General features: G+C 53.3%; 1 protein-coding gene across 1 annotated transcript in view; it reads left to right on the top strand.

Annotated features, from left to right (window-relative positions):
- The first annotated feature begins 1,805 nt into the window (after positions 1 to 1,805).
- The window catches only part of OPHN1 (oligophrenin 1), a 37,864-nt gene continuing 19,348 nt past the window's right edge, over positions 1,806 to 20,321 (top strand). The window contains exons 1-8 of the mRNA XM_029959164.1: positions 1,806 to 1,839; positions 6,397 to 6,492; positions 10,576 to 10,637; positions 12,071 to 12,142; positions 17,449 to 17,550; positions 18,341 to 18,451; positions 18,880 to 18,984; positions 19,987 to 20,116. Coding sequence (XP_029815024.1) covers positions 1,806 to 1,839; positions 6,397 to 6,492; positions 10,576 to 10,637; positions 12,071 to 12,142; positions 17,449 to 17,550; positions 18,341 to 18,451; positions 18,880 to 18,984; positions 19,987 to 20,116 — 712 coding nt within the window. The remainder of the gene's footprint in view (positions 1,840 to 6,396; positions 6,493 to 10,575; positions 10,638 to 12,070; positions 12,143 to 17,448; positions 17,551 to 18,340; positions 18,452 to 18,879; positions 18,985 to 19,986; positions 20,117 to 20,321) is intronic.

Raw genomic sequence — 20,321 nt, 5'->3', positions numbered from 1 at the left:
ACTTGATCAGTGAAGCCCTGATTAGGAGAGGTAAATGTGTGACAGTGTGAGACGTTCAGTAAATTCCTTTGCAAGAGATTTGTAAAGCACAGCTAAATATAGCAAGCTATTTTTAGCAGTTCATGCTAGCCACTTACTCCTGGCAAGTGGAAAACCCGTGTCAGTGTGGGAAAAATGGCCTTTGTCCAACGTGTCAGGATTTCCGAGTCCCCACAGAGCCTTCGGGGGCACTTGCGGACAACTTGCCCTGGGTCACTGCCAGGCACTGCCTGTCCTGGGCCGCTCTGTAACTCCCTAATGGTGAGCATCTCTCCTCTGTGCAGCAACAGGAGGGCTGGATTCCTCCTAGGATGCTGGTGTGGATTTGGGACTACCTAGAAGGCCGTCCGGGAAGTTCTTTTTTCCTCATCTGAGAAAATCAACATGTTTTTGTGTTTGAGCAGCTGTGGAGTATTTGGGAGTGTTCTGTGAGTCAGGGCTCGTTACTGCTGATCCTGATGGTACATCCGGCTCGGCCGGGGGAGCTCATGGCTTTCGGAGCTGAGGTATTTTGGTGGGACACAGACTGGGGTTTTCATGCAGTTAGTACACACAGTGCAAATCCAACAGCTCGGAGCAGACTCCAGCCCCTTGACCAAACGCTTTGTGTGTCGGCTCCTGAAGCTCTGCTGAAAGGACAGAGAATCCCTGGGAAGCAGCAGGTCAGGTACCGAGTCCAGAACATCATCTGTGAGGCAGCAGCGGGGATCAGCTCCATCTCCATGATGCAGTTCCCTGGGGAATTCTTTGGTGGGAGTTGGTAACAATGAACACATTGTTTTCCCCTCAGGGATCACAGCCCTCTCCCTACATGCTGGGGAAAACTGGCATTTCTCATGCTGTGCATGTACTGTGCATGCACTCCATGGGGGAGGAGGAAATGGTCCATAGGGACCACTGGAAGGAAATGTAGGTGTGTCCTCAGCTGCTGTGTGTCAGGGTCTTGCAACATTTCCCTGACAAAAATGGATTTCCAGAGTTCAGATCTAACCTGAAAATTTGTCTTTGTCTTAAAATGCTCTTATTTAAGGGCAGAATGAACTTTTATTGTCTTTTGTTTGCTTATTTGTAAGTGTATGGCTGGGTTGAACAGTTCTGTTTTCAAGCTGGAGAAGAAAGCAAAATGCAAAGGTGGAGCTCCTGCTTACATCTGCTCTGGTCATTTGCACTGGCACGGCTCAAACCTGGTTTGGATTTTCCTTTTTGATTCCTTATGGGACTCCTCACGGGTTGCTGAAGTTGTGGCTGAGCTGCTGCATGAAGGGCACCTGGCGCTGCTATCTGTGGGTCAGATGGAGGCAGAAGCTTGGGAATGGCTTGTTCCCCCATGGAAGTCTCTGCTGCCTGCTCTTCCCCAAGCTGGGAGACCAGCTGAAGTCACTTCCCACCTTCTGGTGTGGACTGGGACATCCCATCCCTTCCCAGGAACAGGGGATGCTGCAGCCCCATCACTGTTCAGCTGTTCACACCCCCAGTGGGATCAGGTTAAGTTCAGGAATGCCTTTGCTCTGGGACTGTTGCTGGCCAATGATTGCCATGGTGTTGAGGTGTGGGGGGGTTCCTTTTATTTTAGTTTTTCCTCCTTAATTTGCAATGTGATGCCCAGGGAGTGGCATGTGATGAAGATTAGCCAAAGGGCTGCTGAACCCACTGTCTGCTCAGCCCCTGACCTTCTGGAGGAGCAGCAATTCCCACCTGGCTGTGTCCTAGGAAGAAGCAGAGGTGGTGCTGGCTGTAGCAGCTGCTGCACAGCCAACCAATGTCATATGAGCAGGGACTATTTGGGTGTGGATGAGGAGGGTGAGGGTGCTGGCAGCCTGGCCTCTGGTGTTAAGTGAGGCAGCCCAAGCACATTCCTCCTGTGGTGCACGAATTCTGCTGGTCCCCGTAGCTGTCACCACTGGATTGTCACTGCCACTTCTATTTCTGTGTGCTCAGGGACATGGTTTCCTCTCTTGGGAACAGAGGACCATTGCAGTCACAGAGATTGTGATTGTGGGTTGCAATTAACAAAGCTAATTAAGGATGTGCACCTATGACACCTGGAGCATCACAGCCCCTGGTGTGGCACCTCCTGCCCCATTCTCCAGCCAAGGCTGCTCACCCTGGGAGTGTGAGGGGGAGTGTGGGGCTGTGTCCCCCACAGCTCTGTCCTGTGGTGGTGGTTTCCTTCTGGTTTAAATTCTAAGCACTGAGGTAAAAAGCAGCAGCACAGCCTGGTTTGGGGCTCCGTTTGTGTTTCTGCTTTGTCAGAGGCCTGTGGCTTTTGCAGCGGTAGCAGCACTTTTTTGTTTGTGGTTTTTGGTTACCTGTGGTTGCTGTGAAAGGTTGAAGTGAGGATCCTGCCAGGTCCTTGCTGAGCAGGCTGTGTGTGGGGCACATCCTTCCTGAGCTGTTGGCTCTGGAGGTGTGTTTACACATAAATACAGCCCCAAGTTCTCCGTGTGGCTTCTGAGGCTGGCACTGATGCTGGTGCTCCCCACTCCTGCCCCACAGCCCCGCTGTGGGACTCTGTGCAGGAATGGAACTTCATTTTTATTAGAAGAGTAAAGAATTGTGACCACAAATGGTAAGAGTTGGCATGACAATCTTAGGCTGGAAGGAGGAGTCCTTGAGGACTCCTGATTGAATCCATTTTGGTGTGTTTCCATGGAAACAGACTGAGCTGCACCACGAGCAGCAAGGGTCCTTGGGGCTCTTGGCAGTGCTGAGCCTTGGTGTGCTGCTCTCAGGGACATTCCAGCTTGGAGCTTGGCATTATTCCTTCAGCCTTGGGTCCTGGTGCTGGGGGAGCAGGACAGGCCCTCCAGCCGCCTCTCCCTCCTGCCAAGCTTTGGGGGTGCAGAGCGAGGGTGTTTGGCAGCTGAGTGTTTGTATCGGGAGGGAAAACATTTCCGAGTGTCTGTTAAAATGAGGGACAATACGGACTTATCTCTCCCAGCATGGGATGGAGCCCCAATTTTCCACACAGCAAGTCTCTTCCTGCTGGCCCCTTCCTGCGGTCAAGCCGCTTTCCTGTGGCCATGGCTCATCCCTTTCTGCATGGACGCCTGCCCCGCCCCATCCCTGGTGTCACCACACCGCTGTTCAGATGCCACTGAGGGAAGGGGTGATGTGCCCCCCAGTGCTCTGCCTCAGGCCCTGGTACTGTCCCTGTGCTGGGCCCAGGCAGGAGCATCCTCTGTTCCTGTGGTGGCCGGTGCCAGCAGGCAGTGCTGCGGCAGAACCAGCTGTCAGCCAGCCCCACTCCTGTCCCAGGAACACCCCAGTCAGCCAGCCCCATTCCTGTCCCAGGAACACCCCAGTCAGCCAGCCCCATTCCTGTCCCAGGAACACCCCAATCAGCCAGCCCCATTCCTGTCCCAGGAACACCCCAAAGCTGTGTTGGCACCACAGCAGCACGTGGGGCTGTCTGTGCGAGCACACAGGGTCTCTGTCAGGAGCTGGGGTTCAGCAAAGGCTCCCTACGTGTAGGAGCTGAGTCACCTTGATCTGGAGGAGCCTGGTTTCCATTAAGATCTCCTCAGACATGTGCAGTGCTGGCTCTCCCTCTCCCTCTCCCTCTCCCTCTCCCTCTCCCTCTCCCTCTCCTCTCCGCTGCTCCTCTCCCTCTCTCCCTCTCTCCCCTTCCATCGCCCTCTCCTCTCTCTCTCTCCCTCTCCCTCTCCCTCTCCATCTCCTCCCTCTCGTCCTCTCCCCTTCCTCTCCCCCCTTTCCTCTCCCTCTCCCTCTCCTTCTCTCATCTTCCACAGTTGTTTCCCTAAGGGAAGGGCTGTGCCACCCCAGGGATGTCTTTGGCAGCCACCTGCCTTCAGCAGTCACCACTTGCAGCCGGGGCTTCCTACACCTCACTGGTGAGGGTAAGGATAAGGATGGCTCCCCAAAATGAAAAAGATTCCTTGTTCCAAGTGCAGCCAAACAGCACTGGGCTAACTGTGGGGCATCCATTGTGTTTTTCACTATTAAGCTGATGTGAGTATGTGCACCTGGGTTTCCTTCAGCTGGACATTTGGCAAACAAACTTCCAGACCAGATGTATTTTGAAAGGAAAATGTAACTTAAATTGGCTATACTATTTCTTCTTTTCTGGTTAAAATATGCTGTTTGTCTTTTCAAACCTTTCTCTGCCATGGCCCTTCCCCCCGTTTCTGTAAAACCCAGAAGGCAGGAGCTTGCCAGTTCATTCCCTGCTGCAGGGCTGACATGGAAACGTGGCATGTGCAGACCCTCTGTCCCCACAGCGTGCTGTGCAGGGCCTGCGTGTGCTGCCACGCTCCTCGCTCACAGGGACACAAAGCCAGAGCCTCCCGATGCCTCATCCCCTTCCCCTGGCCAGCAAACATTGGGGGGACAGACGGACGGGTGGACAGATGGATGGGTGGACAGACGGACGGGTGGACAGACGGACGGGTGCTGGCCGGGGGTGCTGTGATGAGCCGCCTCAGTGACACTGCTTTCGGGGGGGCTCCGGGACCCACACTGGGCCGGGAGGGGTGTTCGGAGGGAGGGACTGGAGGCCACCCCCTTATAACAGCAGTGGAGGGGCTGGATGGGGCTGCAGCAGCTCAGGGTTTGCAGGGGAACGAACAAAGCTCCCCCTGAGCAAGGGCTGAATGAGCCTCCGGCCCAGCCTGAGTGAGCGCTGGGGGACTGAGGGGGATTATTTGCTGAGGGTTTCCATCAAGTCAATGACATGGTTCTGTGTGAGAGTTCACCCATTTACGTGCTCCAGCCCCTGGCAGCTGGGGCTAAATAGCAACATTCAGGCCTGAATCTGCTCATTCAGGAGCAAAGGTTTGACCCATCAGAGGGAGCTGCTGAAGGAGGCTTTTGAGGGGGAAGCGAGGACTGTGCTCTGAGCCCACGCTCCTCCCCATGCTGGGTACCTGCCTATCCCCCTACCCCTCCTGTCTGGGGACCCTGGGGAGGGCCAGGGGACCCAGGGCACTCCTGACCTAGGGACAGGGGAACAGAGCAGTCCGGGGACCTGCCAATATCACACGTGGGCCACTTGATTTGTCTTCCTCAACATTCATTTCAGTGTTGTCCAGTTTTTCTCTCTCCTTCACAGCAGTGTTTCAGAACACCTCATGATTGCCACTGTGGCACTAAGTTCTATGTTCAAATTAAAAAAAACCCAGCCATGTACACCGAAGTTTTTTATACAGCAATTGCTCTCCTGGTTCAGCAAACCCCGGGTGGGAGCTGGTTGCACACCAATGTCTGTGCTGCCACAACTTCACCACTTGCCGCTTCCTGAACTTCAAAAAGTACCATCTCCAGTGTACCCCCACAAAGGAGTCCAGCCTGGGGCTGTGCCTGTGGCTGGAGTCCCAAAATAGGGAAAATAGTGATGTAAATAAGAATATAAAATTATTCCTTTGCTTTTGTCCTGTTGCCTACATGCTATTCCCTGAGGTCAGGCAAGTACAGCCTCCTTCTGTTTGTATCTCGGGAATTTGCTATTGGAGAAGGCCTTATCCCCCAGAGAGCATGTAGCTTTGTGCAGGAAGATGTGGTTGATTGGATGAAGTGTCACCAGTGCTTCCCTGCTGGCCCTGGGTGGGTAACTGGGTTGGGCTCTGCTGCAGTGTTGCTGCCCTGTCCCAGGGCTCCTCCATCTGACAAAGGAGCCACTGCCCTGGGGCTCTGAGCCAGCTGTGCAGGATGCAAAAGCACAAAGGATCTTTCTTTTGGCCAGAAACTTCTCTGGAAGGTCCAAAAATAATTTGGACTGAGCCACAGCCACCACCAGGCCACAGTGTCTTTGCTTCCAGCCCAGACGGTTCCTCAGCAGCGGGAGCAGCAGGTGCCCGGGTGAGCCCAGCCAAGCCCCCGGCTCCCTGTGGCACTGTCCCTCTTCCCTCAGGGCCTGTCTGTGTCCGTGACCTCCAGGAGGGACAGTTATTTTGAGTTCTGCCTTTTTTCTCATGTTTATTTTCTGACTCTACAGATTTTTCTCACTTATAACAAAACAATTTCTGTGAACACTGGCCAGGCTGTCTGACAGCCCCCATGCTCCAGGGAGCTGTGCTGATGCACACAGAGCCCCAGAGTATCTCCTGCATGTTTTCCTGCAGGGAAGTGTGTCAGTGTCCCTTCCTGTACATGGCAGGACAGTAGTTGTACCGTGCAGTACATCCATTAATGCTGCAGAAGCTTTTTCAAAGAGAAAAAAACCCCAAACCCAGTGCTCTGTCTGCAGCCTCTGAGGATTATTAATGCAGCAGCATTTGCTGCAGCGCTGAAATTCCTGATGCCTTTGGATTTTCCTAACCACCTCACTATGGTTACAGACTTGCAGCCTCTGTAGAACTGTTGCAGAAACCCACAGCTGATTGCTCTGTCCTTTTCCAGGGTACTCCTCAGCGGTGCAGAAGTTCTCCCAGACCCTGCAATCCTTCCAGTTTGACTTCATTGGTGACACACTAACAGATGATGAGATTAATATTGGTGAGTTCTCTGCTTTTTTGATGCTGATTTTCAGTAACTGGAACAGTCTCCCTCTCTACAAATTAGCCTGCCTGATGGTTTTTAAGCAGCCTCAGGAGCTGGGTTCCAGGCAGCTCTTCCATAGCCTATTTTATGAAGTTGAACAGTCACGGGTCGAGTTTCACATTCCCAATTCAGCGGATAATATGTGGAGGTTTTCCGTGGCTCCAGGCCTGCTCCATGCTGCCATGTGCTGGGGAGGAGGCAATGTGGTGCTGGCCTCCCAGCCAGCTCCACTTCCCAGTGCCACCAGTGGAACCCAGTGGGTGCTGCTCCCAAAGCTGCCTTCACTCCACTGCACAACCTGCCCCACATTGCAAAGGGACTGGGCCGCAGACTGCTGGGAAAAAGGATGGCTGGATGTGTCTCATAGGGAAAACAATGGCCAGTCTGTGCCTTGGGCAGGCAGCATGTGGCAGGAGTGTGGGGCTGCTGCTCCCCACACATCTGTTTGGGGATTAGTGATCCTGGAGCCCTGTTCCATCCCTGCCCTCCCCCAGCACAGCTCTGTGGGTCACACAGCGGCCACTGCCCTGCGAGCTGAGCTGAGGCACCCCAGTGCCCCAAACCCATGTTTCACATCCATCTGCTCTTGGCTTAGGGGGTGGGTGGGTGCTGCAGGGGTGGCAGGGGGTGGTGGGTTGCTGCAGGGGTGGCCAGCTGCAGAGGATGACAGGGGATCCTCCAGCCCCCGAGGGTCTGACCCTGCCCCGTCAGACAAAGCCCTTGGGGCACCTGCCTGGGCTGAGGGGCTGGGACTGCCCGTGGGGGGCACAGGGCAGTCAGTAGGCAGAGGCACGGGGCATTCACCAGGTGGGGCACAGTGTCTTGCCAGACTGCTCCGGGACTGCACACAGGGGAAAAGAACAAAGAAAAGCAGCTTTTGTCAGGCGGTGGTTGAAGAGCGGCTGCAGGGGGACATGGCTGATGTCAGGTTTCAGATCTCTGGGACGCCATCAGAAGGGGAAGGAAGTGGAGCCTGTTCCTTGGGCTGCTGTATTTAAAGCCATGTGAAGCAGATTGCAGCCTGCCCCTCCGAGGCTGGTTTCCTTTATGGAAAGTCTCTAGGTGAAACATGCTGGAAATGAGTCAGCCTCCAAATCTGATGGCAGCAGAGGTGCTGAGTTTCCAAACACATCTGAGTCAGGGAGGGGAGAACACTGCTGTGTAAATGCCTCTCCTGGGAGCAGAGAGGTCTGAGGCAAACAGCCTCCCAAGGAAAGGAGTGTCCCTCCTCTTAGCTGGAAGGGGCAAAGCTCCGACAGCCAAGTGAGACTGCTGGGAATGGCAGAGGTTAAAGGGAGGGATCGTGGGCGGGTGAGAGAAGGAGAGATCATAGCAGATATAAAACCCTCCGTGTGAAAAGAGGCACGTTTCCCTTCAGTTTTGCTGGGGAGTATTTTTGCCTTTTCAAGAAGAGGTCCCTGGTTTCCCCAGGAAGAAGCCTGGGCTGTGTTCCTCCTCCCACCCAGGGCCTGCTGTGCCTGCTGGGGCTGAGGCTCCCTTATTCCTGACACAGCAGCAGGGCGTTGACGTCTCTGTAGCAGCTTCCATCTCCTGCAAGGGTGCCAGGGATCTGCGTGGGAGCACAGAGCTCATTTGATGTGCAGGATATGGGAATGAAGCAAAACACTGACAGGCACTTCTTACAAGCTGCAGGGAACGTGTTTGGGTTGCAAATAAATAGAGCTAAAGACGTGCTGCTCTCGTTGTGTGGGCAGAGAGCAGCCGGACGCCTGGCCGGGTGGCTGTCAGGAATCTGGGTTGATTTTGTCTTCTTTGGTGTTGTCTGTCACGAGCAGCACTTTCCCCTGGGGACGTCAATGGTTACAGACACACCCACGTTACCCCAGGGCTGCAGCCCCCCTGTGGTCCCCTCTGCAGTCCCCTCTGTTGTCCCTCCACTGTCACTCCCATGGTCCCTCCTGTGGTCCCTCCACTGTCACCACATAGGACCCGAACCAGCAACTCCTTCAGAGATGAAGGGAGCAGTGAAATGGGATGGCATGTTCCTCCCTCCCAGGCATGGGAGCCTGGAATCCTCTGGCAGTAAGGACGTTCCTGCAGTACTTCTGGCTGCCCAGCTGGGTCACTCCAGCATTCCCAGGTGTCGGTTCCCAGGTATGGCTGGGCAGGTGGTGGCTGTGCTGCAGGGGCTGGCAAGTGCTGACCCAGGCCAGTAGCACAGATCTATCCCAGTGCTCCCGGGCACTGCTGGACTGGCAGCAGCATCCGAGCCTTGTGTGTGTGGTGCAGGGACAAACTCAGTGGGCTGCTCTGTGACTGCAGCCAGGAAACACGTTCCTGGGCTCTTCCTGTGGAGCAAAGGGGAAAAACCAGCTAGGGAATGTTTTAGGTACTGACATATTCCCTGCAAGTTCAGGGCTGTATTCTCTTTTTCCCTGTGATAATTCCTTTCCTGGCTCAGGCCACTGGTGTCCGTGTGCTCCGGGTTTCCCGTGGCCTGGGCAGCCGCAGCGACAGCCACGCGTGGCCCTGGGGGTGAGCACGATGAGCCAGCGGCTGTTGCACTGCTGGAGCCCTCGCTGGAGGAGAGCTCAGAAGTTCCTGACTCATCAAGAAGGTCTGTTGTGCTGCTGCCGGCTGAGGGCCCGTGTCACGAGGCTGCGGTTGTTCCCTTTGTGTCTGTCTCAGCAGCTGCAGAGTGAATCCTCTCACGCTGGATTTTAGCAGGACAGGTACCTCTTTGAAGGTGCCACTTGTGAACGAGGGGAGGGGGCCCTCAGCCTGCACAGAGGGCAGAGGAGCACCCTCTCCCCTGAGCTGTGGGATGAGCTGTTCCTGTCCATGCCTCACCATACACCTGATGTGCTCTCTCGTGTGCTGCCTGCCCGGCCCAGCCACAGGGAGGGAGGGTGTGACCTGCAGGCACAGAGCTCGGGGGGTTTGACAGAGCCATGCTGTGCCGTACACACCAGGCCAAGGGGGAGTGTGGGACCCGTCAGACCCATCCCACGCTGCGCTGAGCAGGCTGGAACTGTGGGAAGCTTTCCCAGCTAACTCCAGGTGGTTCCCAGGTGCACTGCGGTAATCAGGTTGTTCCCTCGGGCATCCAGCACACAGCCACAGTGTTTGCATGGGCAGATGTTGGCCCAGCCTTGCCTTGGAGCCCAGAGAGCTGGGAGTTTGCAGAGCCACTCAGCTCCGCACTGTCAGTGCTCTGCTGCTGAGATGTTTCTTTCCCTGTGACAAATTCAACTCCTTCCTGAATTCTCCTTCGGTGTGGCAGGGACAGGGGCTGGGTGTTCCCTCTTGGTGTGGGGAAAGTCAGTTGCTCCAACCTAGTCTTCTTTTTCCCCAGGCTAAATTAGTCTAGTTTCAGATTGTTAAAGGAATGCTTTCTTGCTATTTATATTGTAGTTGGACTCTAACTGCTGATCAGTGAGATCCTTTTGTTTCACTTTTAACATTTTGGGGAGTGGTGTCAGTGTCTATGACCATTTCTACACCTGTTGCCTTTCCTCCTGTACACGGACTTTGTGTCACTAAATGTGACCTTTGTCATTCCAGGCTGTTTTCATTTTACACACTTGTCCTGGTGAGCACCTACGACTTTTCCCAGGCCAGAGGTGCCAGGCCCATCCTGGTGCTGCCAGTGGCTGTCCAGGTGGGAGAGGCAGCCCCATCCTGCCCATAGCCTCTTATATGGCAGAGCCTGTCTTGCTGCTGGCCCTGGGGGCAGTGGCTACACCTTCCCCATGTTTGCATCTTCCCTGCCACCTTTCCTAATGAAAGCTAATTAACATCCTTTTCCCTTTCCAGGGCCTTCTCTCCCTCATTGCTCCTTCTCCAGTGCATAAATAAATACCCTTCTCCAGTGCATAAATAAATACTCCTTGTGGCCAGCCTGCATGTGGCTTTGCCTCACCCAGTTTCTGCCAAAAGGGGCCACCTCTTCTCTGTTTTTGGCAAGGCTTTAGCCGGCCGTGCTGGGGGCACAGCCCCATTGGGGTGTCCCAGCACGTGTCCCACACTCCGGTGCCGTGTCCCAGCCCTCCTGACCAGCCTCTTCTTTTCTTACAGCTGAGTCCTTTAAGGAGTTTGCAGAGCTGCTGCAAGAGGTAGAGCTGGAGAGGTCCATGATGGTAAGGTGATCAAAACTGGGCTCTGTCATTCCCACCATGGTTAAATGCCAAATTGTGGCCAGGCTTCCCACAGCAGGGAAGCTGGGAGCACTGGGAATGTTGTGCTTTGTACCATGTCTGCTCCATGGTGCCCTGAGCACAGGGGAGGCAGGGGGTGGGGAGGGCTGAGGTGTCCCAGGCAGTGTCCCAAACCCCTGCGGTGTGCAGGCAGTCCCGGAGCCCCCGGCCCAGCAGCAGGAGCAGGCTGGCTCTGCAGGGCCAGGTGTGTCTGAGCTCCTCACCAACTAGTTCTGTGCTGAAACCAGGCATCAAAGAATAAGATGTGGTTTTGCTCTGGTTTTGCTTGGTGCAGGCAGGCAGTGCCCCTGTGCCACTGATCCCCTGCCCGTGCCAGCCCAGCTCCTGCAGGGCCATGCCCTGCCATCAGCCTCCCGCTGCCATGTGCCCTCTGCCTCTCCAGAGCTCCTCCAGAGCAAGTGCTGGCTTCCCATCTCACTCCTAATTCCAGGAAAAATATGAAGGTTAGGCTTGGTGAAGAGCTTACAGCATGCCAGGAATGTGCTGCTTGGCTCTGTGTTCCTTTGCCTCGTGCGGCTGCGGGAGCTCGTGCCAGGCTGGGCCAGTGCCACAGGGGCGGCTGTGCCAGAGGGTCCATGGGCAGGCAGGGAACGGCAGGAAACCAGGAAAGCGTGAGATACTTCTGTATTATTAATTACAGTGGCTCTTTGGCAGTGGGGGAAGCAGTGGAAGGAATTGTTTCAGGTATTGTGGGTGCTGTCCAGCTTTCCAAAGTTGGGGATTTTTGCCCTCCACTTGTAGGATCAGTTGTTTACAGCAGCCCCTCAGGATGTTTCACACTCTCACCATGTTTATCAGCTTTAAATTCCCTGAAGGGCTGTGGAAGAGTGTTGTCCTGTCCCCTTCTCTTCCCTTCTCCCTTCACTGGTCCTTGGGACAGAGCCTGTCACAGAAGTGGGATGGGAAGAGACGGAAAATTGATCCCAATGCCAGGGGGGGAGCTGGAGCCAGTGAGTTTCCTGTGGATTCATGGAAAGGGAGTGCAGAGCATGTCCCAGGAAAGCATCTCTCAGACATGAGACAGGAGTGGAAGAGTCACAGGCAGGCTTTTTCTTTTCCCTAGCTGGATCTGACTGGATCTTGGGAGAAGGGAAGTCTATCATTTTTTGAGAGCAGTGTTGTAAGATCAGGATGGGGCATGTCCCCAAGGCCTCCTGTGCTGTGGTTGGGGGTTGTTGGGTGTTACTGATGGGGAAGAGCAGGCACAGATGGGTTGACTTCACCTACAGACAGAGTAGTTTTCAGTCAAACACATTAAAATCTGAGAGTTCTTGGCTTCTAGCCCTGTTGAGCCTCTGTTTAGGAGAAAACTGATCCATGTCCTGCAATTGAAGTGATTTTAATTTGCACTGTAGGTGCAGAATGCGAGTGATTTGCTGATCAAACCTTTGGAAAACTTCCGGAAGGAGCAGATAGGCTTTACTAAGGTAAGGGTTGTTTGTTTCTTTCTTTTCAATGTAAACAGATTTGTTTTCTGTTACTGTGTCTGAAATCAGATTTTTCTCCTGTTATGAACAAGCAGACAGTTGCTGTACTACATTCTGACTTCAGGCTCTCAGAAACTCCCTGTTCAATGCTGGCTTTCAGCCGCTGGCACAAGGGCTCGTGCTGTGACTTTTAGTCTGATTTTTCAATCATAAGAGGCTCCAAAACCTTTTCTGAATTCTTTGGGTTCTCTCCTGGCCTGATTCCCAAACTCTCCATTCTGAGCAAGGAGTGCTTGTTTCGGTCAGGAGGTCCTCCTTGCTGCTTTCTTGCCTCTCCCCTTTGTTCACTCAGTGCTACTGAGAATAAAATACTTTCTGCAGAGAAGTGTGTGGTAGAGGGGGAGGGAGGGAGGGAGGAAGGAAGGGAAGAGGGGAGAGAAGCAAAGGCCAACAGGCAGAACCTGATTATAGTCATAGGGCATTTGTTATGAAATATTTATATAAAGCATCTAATGAGTCCTTCAGTTGGACCAAACTTTTAAAGAAACAAACTATAAAGAGCAAATTCTGCACATGTGGAACAGAAAAGGTAATTTTTCCCTTGTCTGCTATCAAGAAATCCAGGTTCCACATTACTCGGCAGCAGCTTGAAATGGGGTTGGCTCTGACCCAGCTCTGAAATGGAGATGTTTTGGAGAACACTTGAGGCTTGGATTCAGCCCAGCCCATCTGGAGGCTTTGACTTTTAATAAATACAGGGTTTGAGAAGAGGTACTCGATCACCCTCCTACCCTTTGCCATTCCCTGCACGCTGGGTGTGTGTAACCCTCTGAGGAGCCGCAGCCACAGCCCTTGGTCTCGTGTCCCTGAGACTGTTTCCTTCCCAGGGAGCCCTTATGGTGTGTAAGGATCCCTTTGTCCACAGCCCAGAGTGTGCTGTGCCCCAGGAGCTGAGCTGCCTCCACCCAGGGGCCACATATCCCGTGTCCCACTCCAGAGTGGCTGTGCCCAGCAGGGTTGGTGCTGTACCCTGGCAGTGGGGGGCCCTGAGCACTGACATGCATTCCCCTGACAGCCTGCAGCCCTTCCTTGGTCCCTGTGGACAGACAGGGCCCTCCGGGTGGATGTGTTGTGTGGTGACAGTGGCAGGACACTGCTCAGAGCAGTTGGAGAGGTGGTGGAAGGCAGGGAGTCATTACAAGTGGCTCAGAGGTCATCGTGGTTTGGCTTTGGGTTTTGTTTCTGGTGAGGAATACAAGGTGTGCAGAGGGTTGTGCCGTGGCTCACCCCAGTGCTCCATTCGGGAGCTCACAGGGCAGCACCTCACACCCGCCGGGATCTGGGTGTGCCCCCACCAACGGGGATGCACAGAGAGGTTCTGCTCTTCCCAGCACTGCCCCACAGCCTGGAGGCACTGTGAGTTTGGGAAGGAGCCTCAGCCATTCCAGCCCCTTGCCCTCACCCCCAGTGATTCCCTGAGAGGAGCCTGTGCCACCCCGCTGGCCCGGAGCCCGTGGGCTGCACCCTCAGGGATTGCTCCAGGCACAGAGCCTTCCTTCACCTGCCAGCCTGCAGAGCTCCTCTGGCTCATCCCCACCCCACAGCAGAAGGTGTGAAATACAGACAAGGCTCCTCACAGTGGGGCTCTGTCAGCACAGGTCCCTCACCGGCATCACCCCAGAGTCCTTCCTGATCCACACCAGGGGCAGAGGCCAGGGCTGGGCTGTGGGACAGGCTGGAGACATGACACAGGGAATCTGTGCCCTCTGCTTCATTTCCGTATTTTGGCAGCGTCACCTTCTGTGAAATGTTTTCTGTTCCCCGTGTGAGCTGCTGGAGCCAGATAGGAAGAGCCCTTGAATTGGGGCTTTGTGATGCCTCTGGCTGGAGCGCAGCCAGTCGGTCTGACCAGCACATCTGAGGCCGCATTCACCCGCTCTCCTGGGGCAAATGGAATCTGCTTGGGCAGAGGGTGTGCTCCCACACAGGGCAGCCCCCGGGCTGTCACTGGGACCCCCTCCAGCCACCTTGCCCTGCCACAGCCCCGTGGGATCACTGCTGTGCCCGTGACTTGCTGATCGATGTGTATATGTGCAGACGTCACAGATCAAAGCGAGGATCCAGGACCCTCTGAGCTGACCCATTTCCCAGCGCTGGCACCTCCCTCTGCTTGAAAGCTGAGGAGCTGGAGGGGGTTTATGGCGGGGGTGAGTGTGGAAAGGAGCCAGCACACACGGGGAGCCTGTCCCTCCCTCCCCACAGCCCTGGCACTCAGCTCCACACTGTGGGGCTGGAGTACTTTTGGAAGAGCCTGGCTGCACTCACTGTGTTGAGGAGGATTTGAATAGGAAAAGTTTCGTTCCAATTCCACTTGGAAGGAGACAGCATTTTTTTTTAAAAAAAGAAGACCCAAACACAAAAGCAGAAACACAAAGCAAACCGAAAAGTCAGAGGGGAAAAACTGTTTTGGATGCACTGTAAGGGTGGGAGGAATGTTCACTGTGCTCAGGGATGCTGAATAGCTGCAGTGTTTGTCAAAAGTTCTTCCATAGGAGATAATGTATTCATAAAAGGACTTAGTTAATTCTATTATTAGTTTCACTAATTATAATTTTAAAAGAAAGGGAAGACAGTAACTTCTATTTGCTTTCGTCTATGCGGTAGCAAGGCCTAAGGAGCATTTGAGAGAAACCAGTGGGTGAGGGAAAAACACCAGGATAAACTGAGTGGGGTTTGATGGAAATGCTCTTTCTACACCCCTCAACTTGACTCTTTAGAAATTATCTTTTTTTGTATTAACTGCTGATGCCTTATAAAAAGGAGTTGTGATGATCCTGCACCCACTGACCCTCCACCTGAACCCCTCAGGTGTGTGTGGAGGTGGGGCCTTCCGGCAGGCAAAGGAGAGAAGTGGCCCTGTGAGACAGGCTCCCTGTTTGCCACTCACTCCACCTCTCCTAGGACAGGAATTTCAGAGGATCCTAATTAGCATCTAATGATTAAGGACAAGTTTTGGGAAGTTCTTTGGCCCCTGGTCAGCTGGACCCGATGGCTGCCAAGGGGTTCTGGCATCACTGGAGCTGGATGACCTGCCAGACCAGGCAGCCAGTGCTTTCCTGGGGGCTCCTGCTCATTCCTGGTTAAAGCAGCACCTGCCAAAGCTCCAAGTGTGGAGCTTTCACAGAGCACCCTCCTGCCTGCACTCCTGTGGGATCTGCTCCTCCCGGTGAGCAATAAATGGAAGTCGGGTGGCTCTTGGACTTGGCAAACCTTAATGAGAAGGTGGTGCTGCCCTTTGCTGAATATTCATGAGGAACTAATTCATGCTCATGTTTCCAGACTGTGCTTCAGTCTGGGTGGGTTTTTGTGTTGGTTTTTGTCTTGGCTCACTTTGTTCAGCGGCCAAGGAGCTGTTGAAGCCTCGGCTTGGCAATCAGAGGCATTTGTAGGTCATCCTTCTGCTGTTCAGTTATATGCTAATTAGTCCGAGTGGGAATGATTGGCAGGCATTAATGGCCCAGGCAGCCCAGGAGTGTGACCTTACAGACAGACACAGGAACTGCAGCTCCGCAAACGCTTTCACTGCGCTGGGTTTGGGTTTGCTGATCGGGGTAGTCACGAGGGTGGTGGTTTGTTTTGACAGTCCTTCCTGGCCTCGCCCCCGCAGCTGCAGCGCTGCTTAAATTAGGAATCACCCGTGGAGGACTCCCTGCTCCTCTGGATTTGATGTGGATCTCTCTGTTCTGAGGTGTGAAGTTGCTAATGCAGAGTCACAGTACCCAGTATTGCAGGGGGTGATTCCAGAAGATGCACTTCCCTTCAGAGCTCTGGTAATTCCAGGAGCTGCAGGGCAGCAGTTGTAATTGCTAGGGTGAAAAGGTTTGCTGGGTTAAGCCTACCCTGCTCTGGACAGTTACATACAAGCAGCAATAGTCAGATTGGTGTCTCTGCATTTCCCCATGGTAATTGTGCTTTCCCAACAGCCAAGTCAGGACTCCTGTGAGGTGAGAATTCCTTTTCCCGGAAAGGCAGCTGGCAGGAACACTTATTACTGTTAGTAGGAGCCAACCGTGTTGAGCCCAGGCATGGGTCTTGGGAGCCCCCAGGCATCCTGCCACGTAGGACATCCTGACAGACAAATGGAGTAGTCCATGCAAGTGGAATGGGGAAGCAAAATTTCATGGCAGGGGAGGCTGCAAACTCTGCAGTCACTACTGAATGCATGAGGAAAATCCCTAGTAGCCACCAGTCTGGCTGATTTGTGGTGGCACTGGTGTGTGTTTGCATATCCATGGATTTCTGAGTGGGGGCAAGAGAACAGGATTTCAGGGCTTTCAGAAGGTAGGTGTTGAAAGATACCGTTAATTCTCAGGAAGCTGGGGTGTCCTGATTCTGCCTTCTACCTTCTTGAGCTTTCCAAAGCCAGATAGAGGATCTGGACATCCTGTATATACCCTGCAGTATGTACACACCAGTGCTCAGCTGCTTGAATCTGGCTCTGAGGCTGCTGCCAGGCTGGAATTCCCTGATTTTAGCAATTTAGTTGCTAAAACATCAGTTACCGTCTGATGTGGCTATTTGTCAACCTGGGCTCTACTCATGGTTGTGTCTTGATTTCTGAGTCCTCTGTGGTTTCCCAGTCAGTACAAGGAAGGAACCAACATCCTGGTCCTCAGCCCTGCTGCTCCCTGCCTGCTCTCAGGGCTTCCTTCTCGAGTGTCTCTGGTTGCTCTTGTTGGTCTGTGCTCTCTTTGCACCACTGCTGGCAGGGACACGAGGACTTCCTGCCCACGTGTCGCCCTTGCAGGCCTCTGCTTTCCTTTTGCTGCTCTTCAGAAACACACAGTAAAAGCTTGAGAACAGAAAATTGCCAAACTCTAACAAACCTTTCCTTGGCCCTGATGTGTTTCTGACATTGCAGTGTTTGCCCTGTTGTTTCTGAGCTGAGCACATCAGCAGATGGTGAACAGGGTTTTGATGTGTGAGCACATCTCAAGTTTACTGGACACTGAAGAGGTTGAGAGGGGGAACAACACCTCATCAGGGGGCTTTTGCCACGATGCTGACATGACAAATACTTCTTGTGCCACAGAGTATTGCCAGAGCTGGGTCCTGAGGTGTAACTGCATCCAGGCTAGGCAACGGGGTGTGAAGGCAGAATGAATGGGAAGTGACCTTCTGTTCTGGCCGGGCTGACCAGAATTTGTCTATGGTAATACAGAGTTGCATAAAGGATCTGGTGTTGATGCATGTTCTTATCTGCAAAATGCCAGTAACAGGTTCTGTTTCACCTCTTGCGTCTACAGGAAAGAAAGAAAAAGTTTGAGAAGGATGGTGAGAAGTTTTACTCTATGCTGGATCGCCACCTGCACTTGTCTTCCAAAAAGAAGGAATCCCAGTTACAGGAGGTGTGGATGGAGTTTCCTTCAGAGTTGGGTCCAGAAGCAACACTACCAGCTGCTCTAGATCTTAAAAAAAAAATTTTGGGGGGGAATTATTCCTTCCAGTTATCTGTTGAAGTTGATAATCAGTTAAATCTACTCAAAGCCTGGATTCTCTGGGCGAGGCCAGGGAAATCAAACTCGTAGTTCTCCGTGTGTGTTGGGTGCTGGGAGTGGCTTTATGGTTGTCAACTTATTGCCACCCTCATGGTGTAGGACAGTGACCAGGGGCACTGGCACAGCTGGGGACTGGCCACCCTTTCACCTGGGGGGCTGCTCTGGCTGAAATAACCCGCTATTATTCCTTTTGCTGACCTGCTGTTGTCTCACTGCTGGTGCTTTTGGGTGGCTGTGGGGGCAGGCAGAGGAGATGTGTCCCGTGGTCCTGCCCTGCTGCAGCTCTGGAACTGCTGGTTCCAGGTTGCAGATGGAGTCAGGCAAGAGGGTGGTGACAGTGACCTTGTCCTCCCAGGGCTGTGGGTGGAGAAAGGGCTTGTGCTAAAATAACAAATGAGCTTTGTGAAGGCCTTGTCCTTGCAGAGTGGGGTGAGGTTCTGGATCCATGAATGAAAAGGAGGCAGAAATAGGCAAACTGAGAAGAATATCCAATACCCCAGTTCAAACCTGGACTGGAGACCTGGCAGGCTGTTTTTAGTGAGGACAAAGCTACCTGTGGGCTGACAGACAAAAGCAACTCAAGTATTGTAAAACTACATGTTATGTATTTTCTTTTTCCACCTCTCCCTCCTTCTTCCAGGCTGACCTTCAGGTGGACAAAGAGAGACACAATTTCTTTGAGTCCTCCCTCGAGTATGTCTACCAGATCCAGGAAGTACAAGAAAGCAAGAAATTCAGTATTGTGGAGCCGGTAGGAGCTTCCTTTTCTCTCAGCCTCATTGGCTGGTGCTCAGGTGTGCTGATGTGTTACCTGCTCTGCTCACCTGTCACAGCCTGGCCTGCAGTGCTCCCAGCCTGTGGCCGAGTACAGGGACCTGGGTGGTGGCTCTGCCCAGGTGCCAGGTGTGGTGGGATCGTGTGGATTTTGTGGATGAGCACTCTCCAGATCTGCTCTGGGTCTCCCCATAGGGTCTTTTATTCTGGGAGTGTTTTATTCAGACAGATGTGTGGGTGGTAGCCTGGGCTTTAGAGACAGTGTGTTTGATAAGTCGTGCTGAGGCTGGCATCACTCCAAAGCTTTAAGGAAAAAAGAATTGTAATTTCTGAAACCTGGCTGTCTGTCCATCCTTCCTCCAATTAGAAATACAGAGGTTCAGTCTGCCCTTTCCCTTGTTGCAGGTGCTGGCGTTTCTCCACAGCCTCTTCACTTACAACAATCTGACAGTGGAGCTGACACAGGATTTTCTCCCCTACAAGCAGCAGCTCCAGCTCAGCCTGCAGAACGTGAGTCCCTGCCTAGCTGCAGGACTTTTCCATTGACTTCTGTTCTCATTTGGATTTACATGCCTCTGATGGCAAGGCCTTTCCACCCGAGCAGCCTGGCTGTGTTTCCACTGGGGGAGGTTGCAGATACAGTTATTTTCTTCTCAGCTCACTGTGTTTTCCCCTCTCCTGCACAGCAGAGTCCGCAGGCCTGTGAGAGTGTTTCCTCTGTCTGGGAGGGGCTGTTGCAGTCGCATCATTTAACCTGGTGCATAAACAAACCTGAGATTATCTTCCAGTGTAATGAGATCGAAATTGTACTCTGAAAAGGCCTCTAACCTTGATCCTAATCATACTGGCTTACTACAGGCTTACTACATGCTTTGGTAAGCTCCTCTGCTGGCCAAGTGTGCTCATGGCGTAAAATATCCGGGTCCTGTTTCCTTTATCCTCAGTCTTTCCTTGCTGGCCCTCATTCCCATGGAACAACAACCATAATGCTGAGCCAAGCTGGGTTTGCTGCTGGCTCATTAATTGGTCCAAGTGGTGTTCCATCAAAATGCCTGGATTTTGTACCCTGTGTTGACAGGACTCCCCTGCCAAGCAGTGTAGCAGGAGCCTTTGAGGAATCAACACCTTTGGGAGAACACACCTGTCACCTGAACAATGGTGCCAGGAGAATCTCAGGTGCTGCCTCTGCTCCACCCAGCCCAGAAATGTGCTGAGGTTCTTTTACTGAGGGAACGAGTGGCCTCCCAGCTGTGCCTCCTCAGCACCATCTCCATGCACCTTGTGTCAAACCTTGTGTCAAACCTTGTGTCAAACCTTGCCTCTTCAGTTATCTCTAAGAGCCCAATGCTTCTCATAGCCAGAGTTTCCATGAGGATTTGTGGAGTGGCTTCCAAATTTTGTATCCTGGGGACCAATTAATTTCTGTCAGAGCACCTCAGATTTATCCAGGAATACTTTCAGCTCACTCTTTGCTCATATTCAAATGTGCTTCTATTTGTTTTCTCTTACCAGACAAGGAATCACTTTTCCAGCACGCGGGAGGAGCTGGAAGACCTGAAGAAGAGGATGAAGGAAGCGCCCCTAACCTGCAAGCTCCCTGGGCAGCCGACCATCGAGGGCTACCTCTACACTCAGGAGAAATGTAATGGCTTTGGGATGCACCTGGATGTGTTAGGAATGTGCAGGCCCGGGCTGCCCTGACATAGCCCTGCTCTGGGATGCGCTCGGCTCCTGAGCCCAGGCCAGTCCTGCTGCACCACGTGTCACCACTGCCAAGACACAGGGTGTCCAGGGTTACACCACTGCCAGGGCACAGGGTGTCCAGGGTTACACCACTGCCAGGGCAC

This window comes from Manacus vitellinus, unplaced genomic scaffold (assembly GCF_001715985.3).
Source record: "Manacus vitellinus isolate BGI_N305 unplaced genomic scaffold, ASM171598v3 scaffold_19_pilon, whole genome shotgun sequence".
Lineage (NCBI taxonomy): Eukaryota > Metazoa > Chordata > Aves > Passeriformes > Pipridae > Manacus > Manacus vitellinus.
The sequence above is the reverse complement of the archived record's forward strand: the minus strand, read 5'-3'. Positions and strand labels throughout refer to the sequence as shown.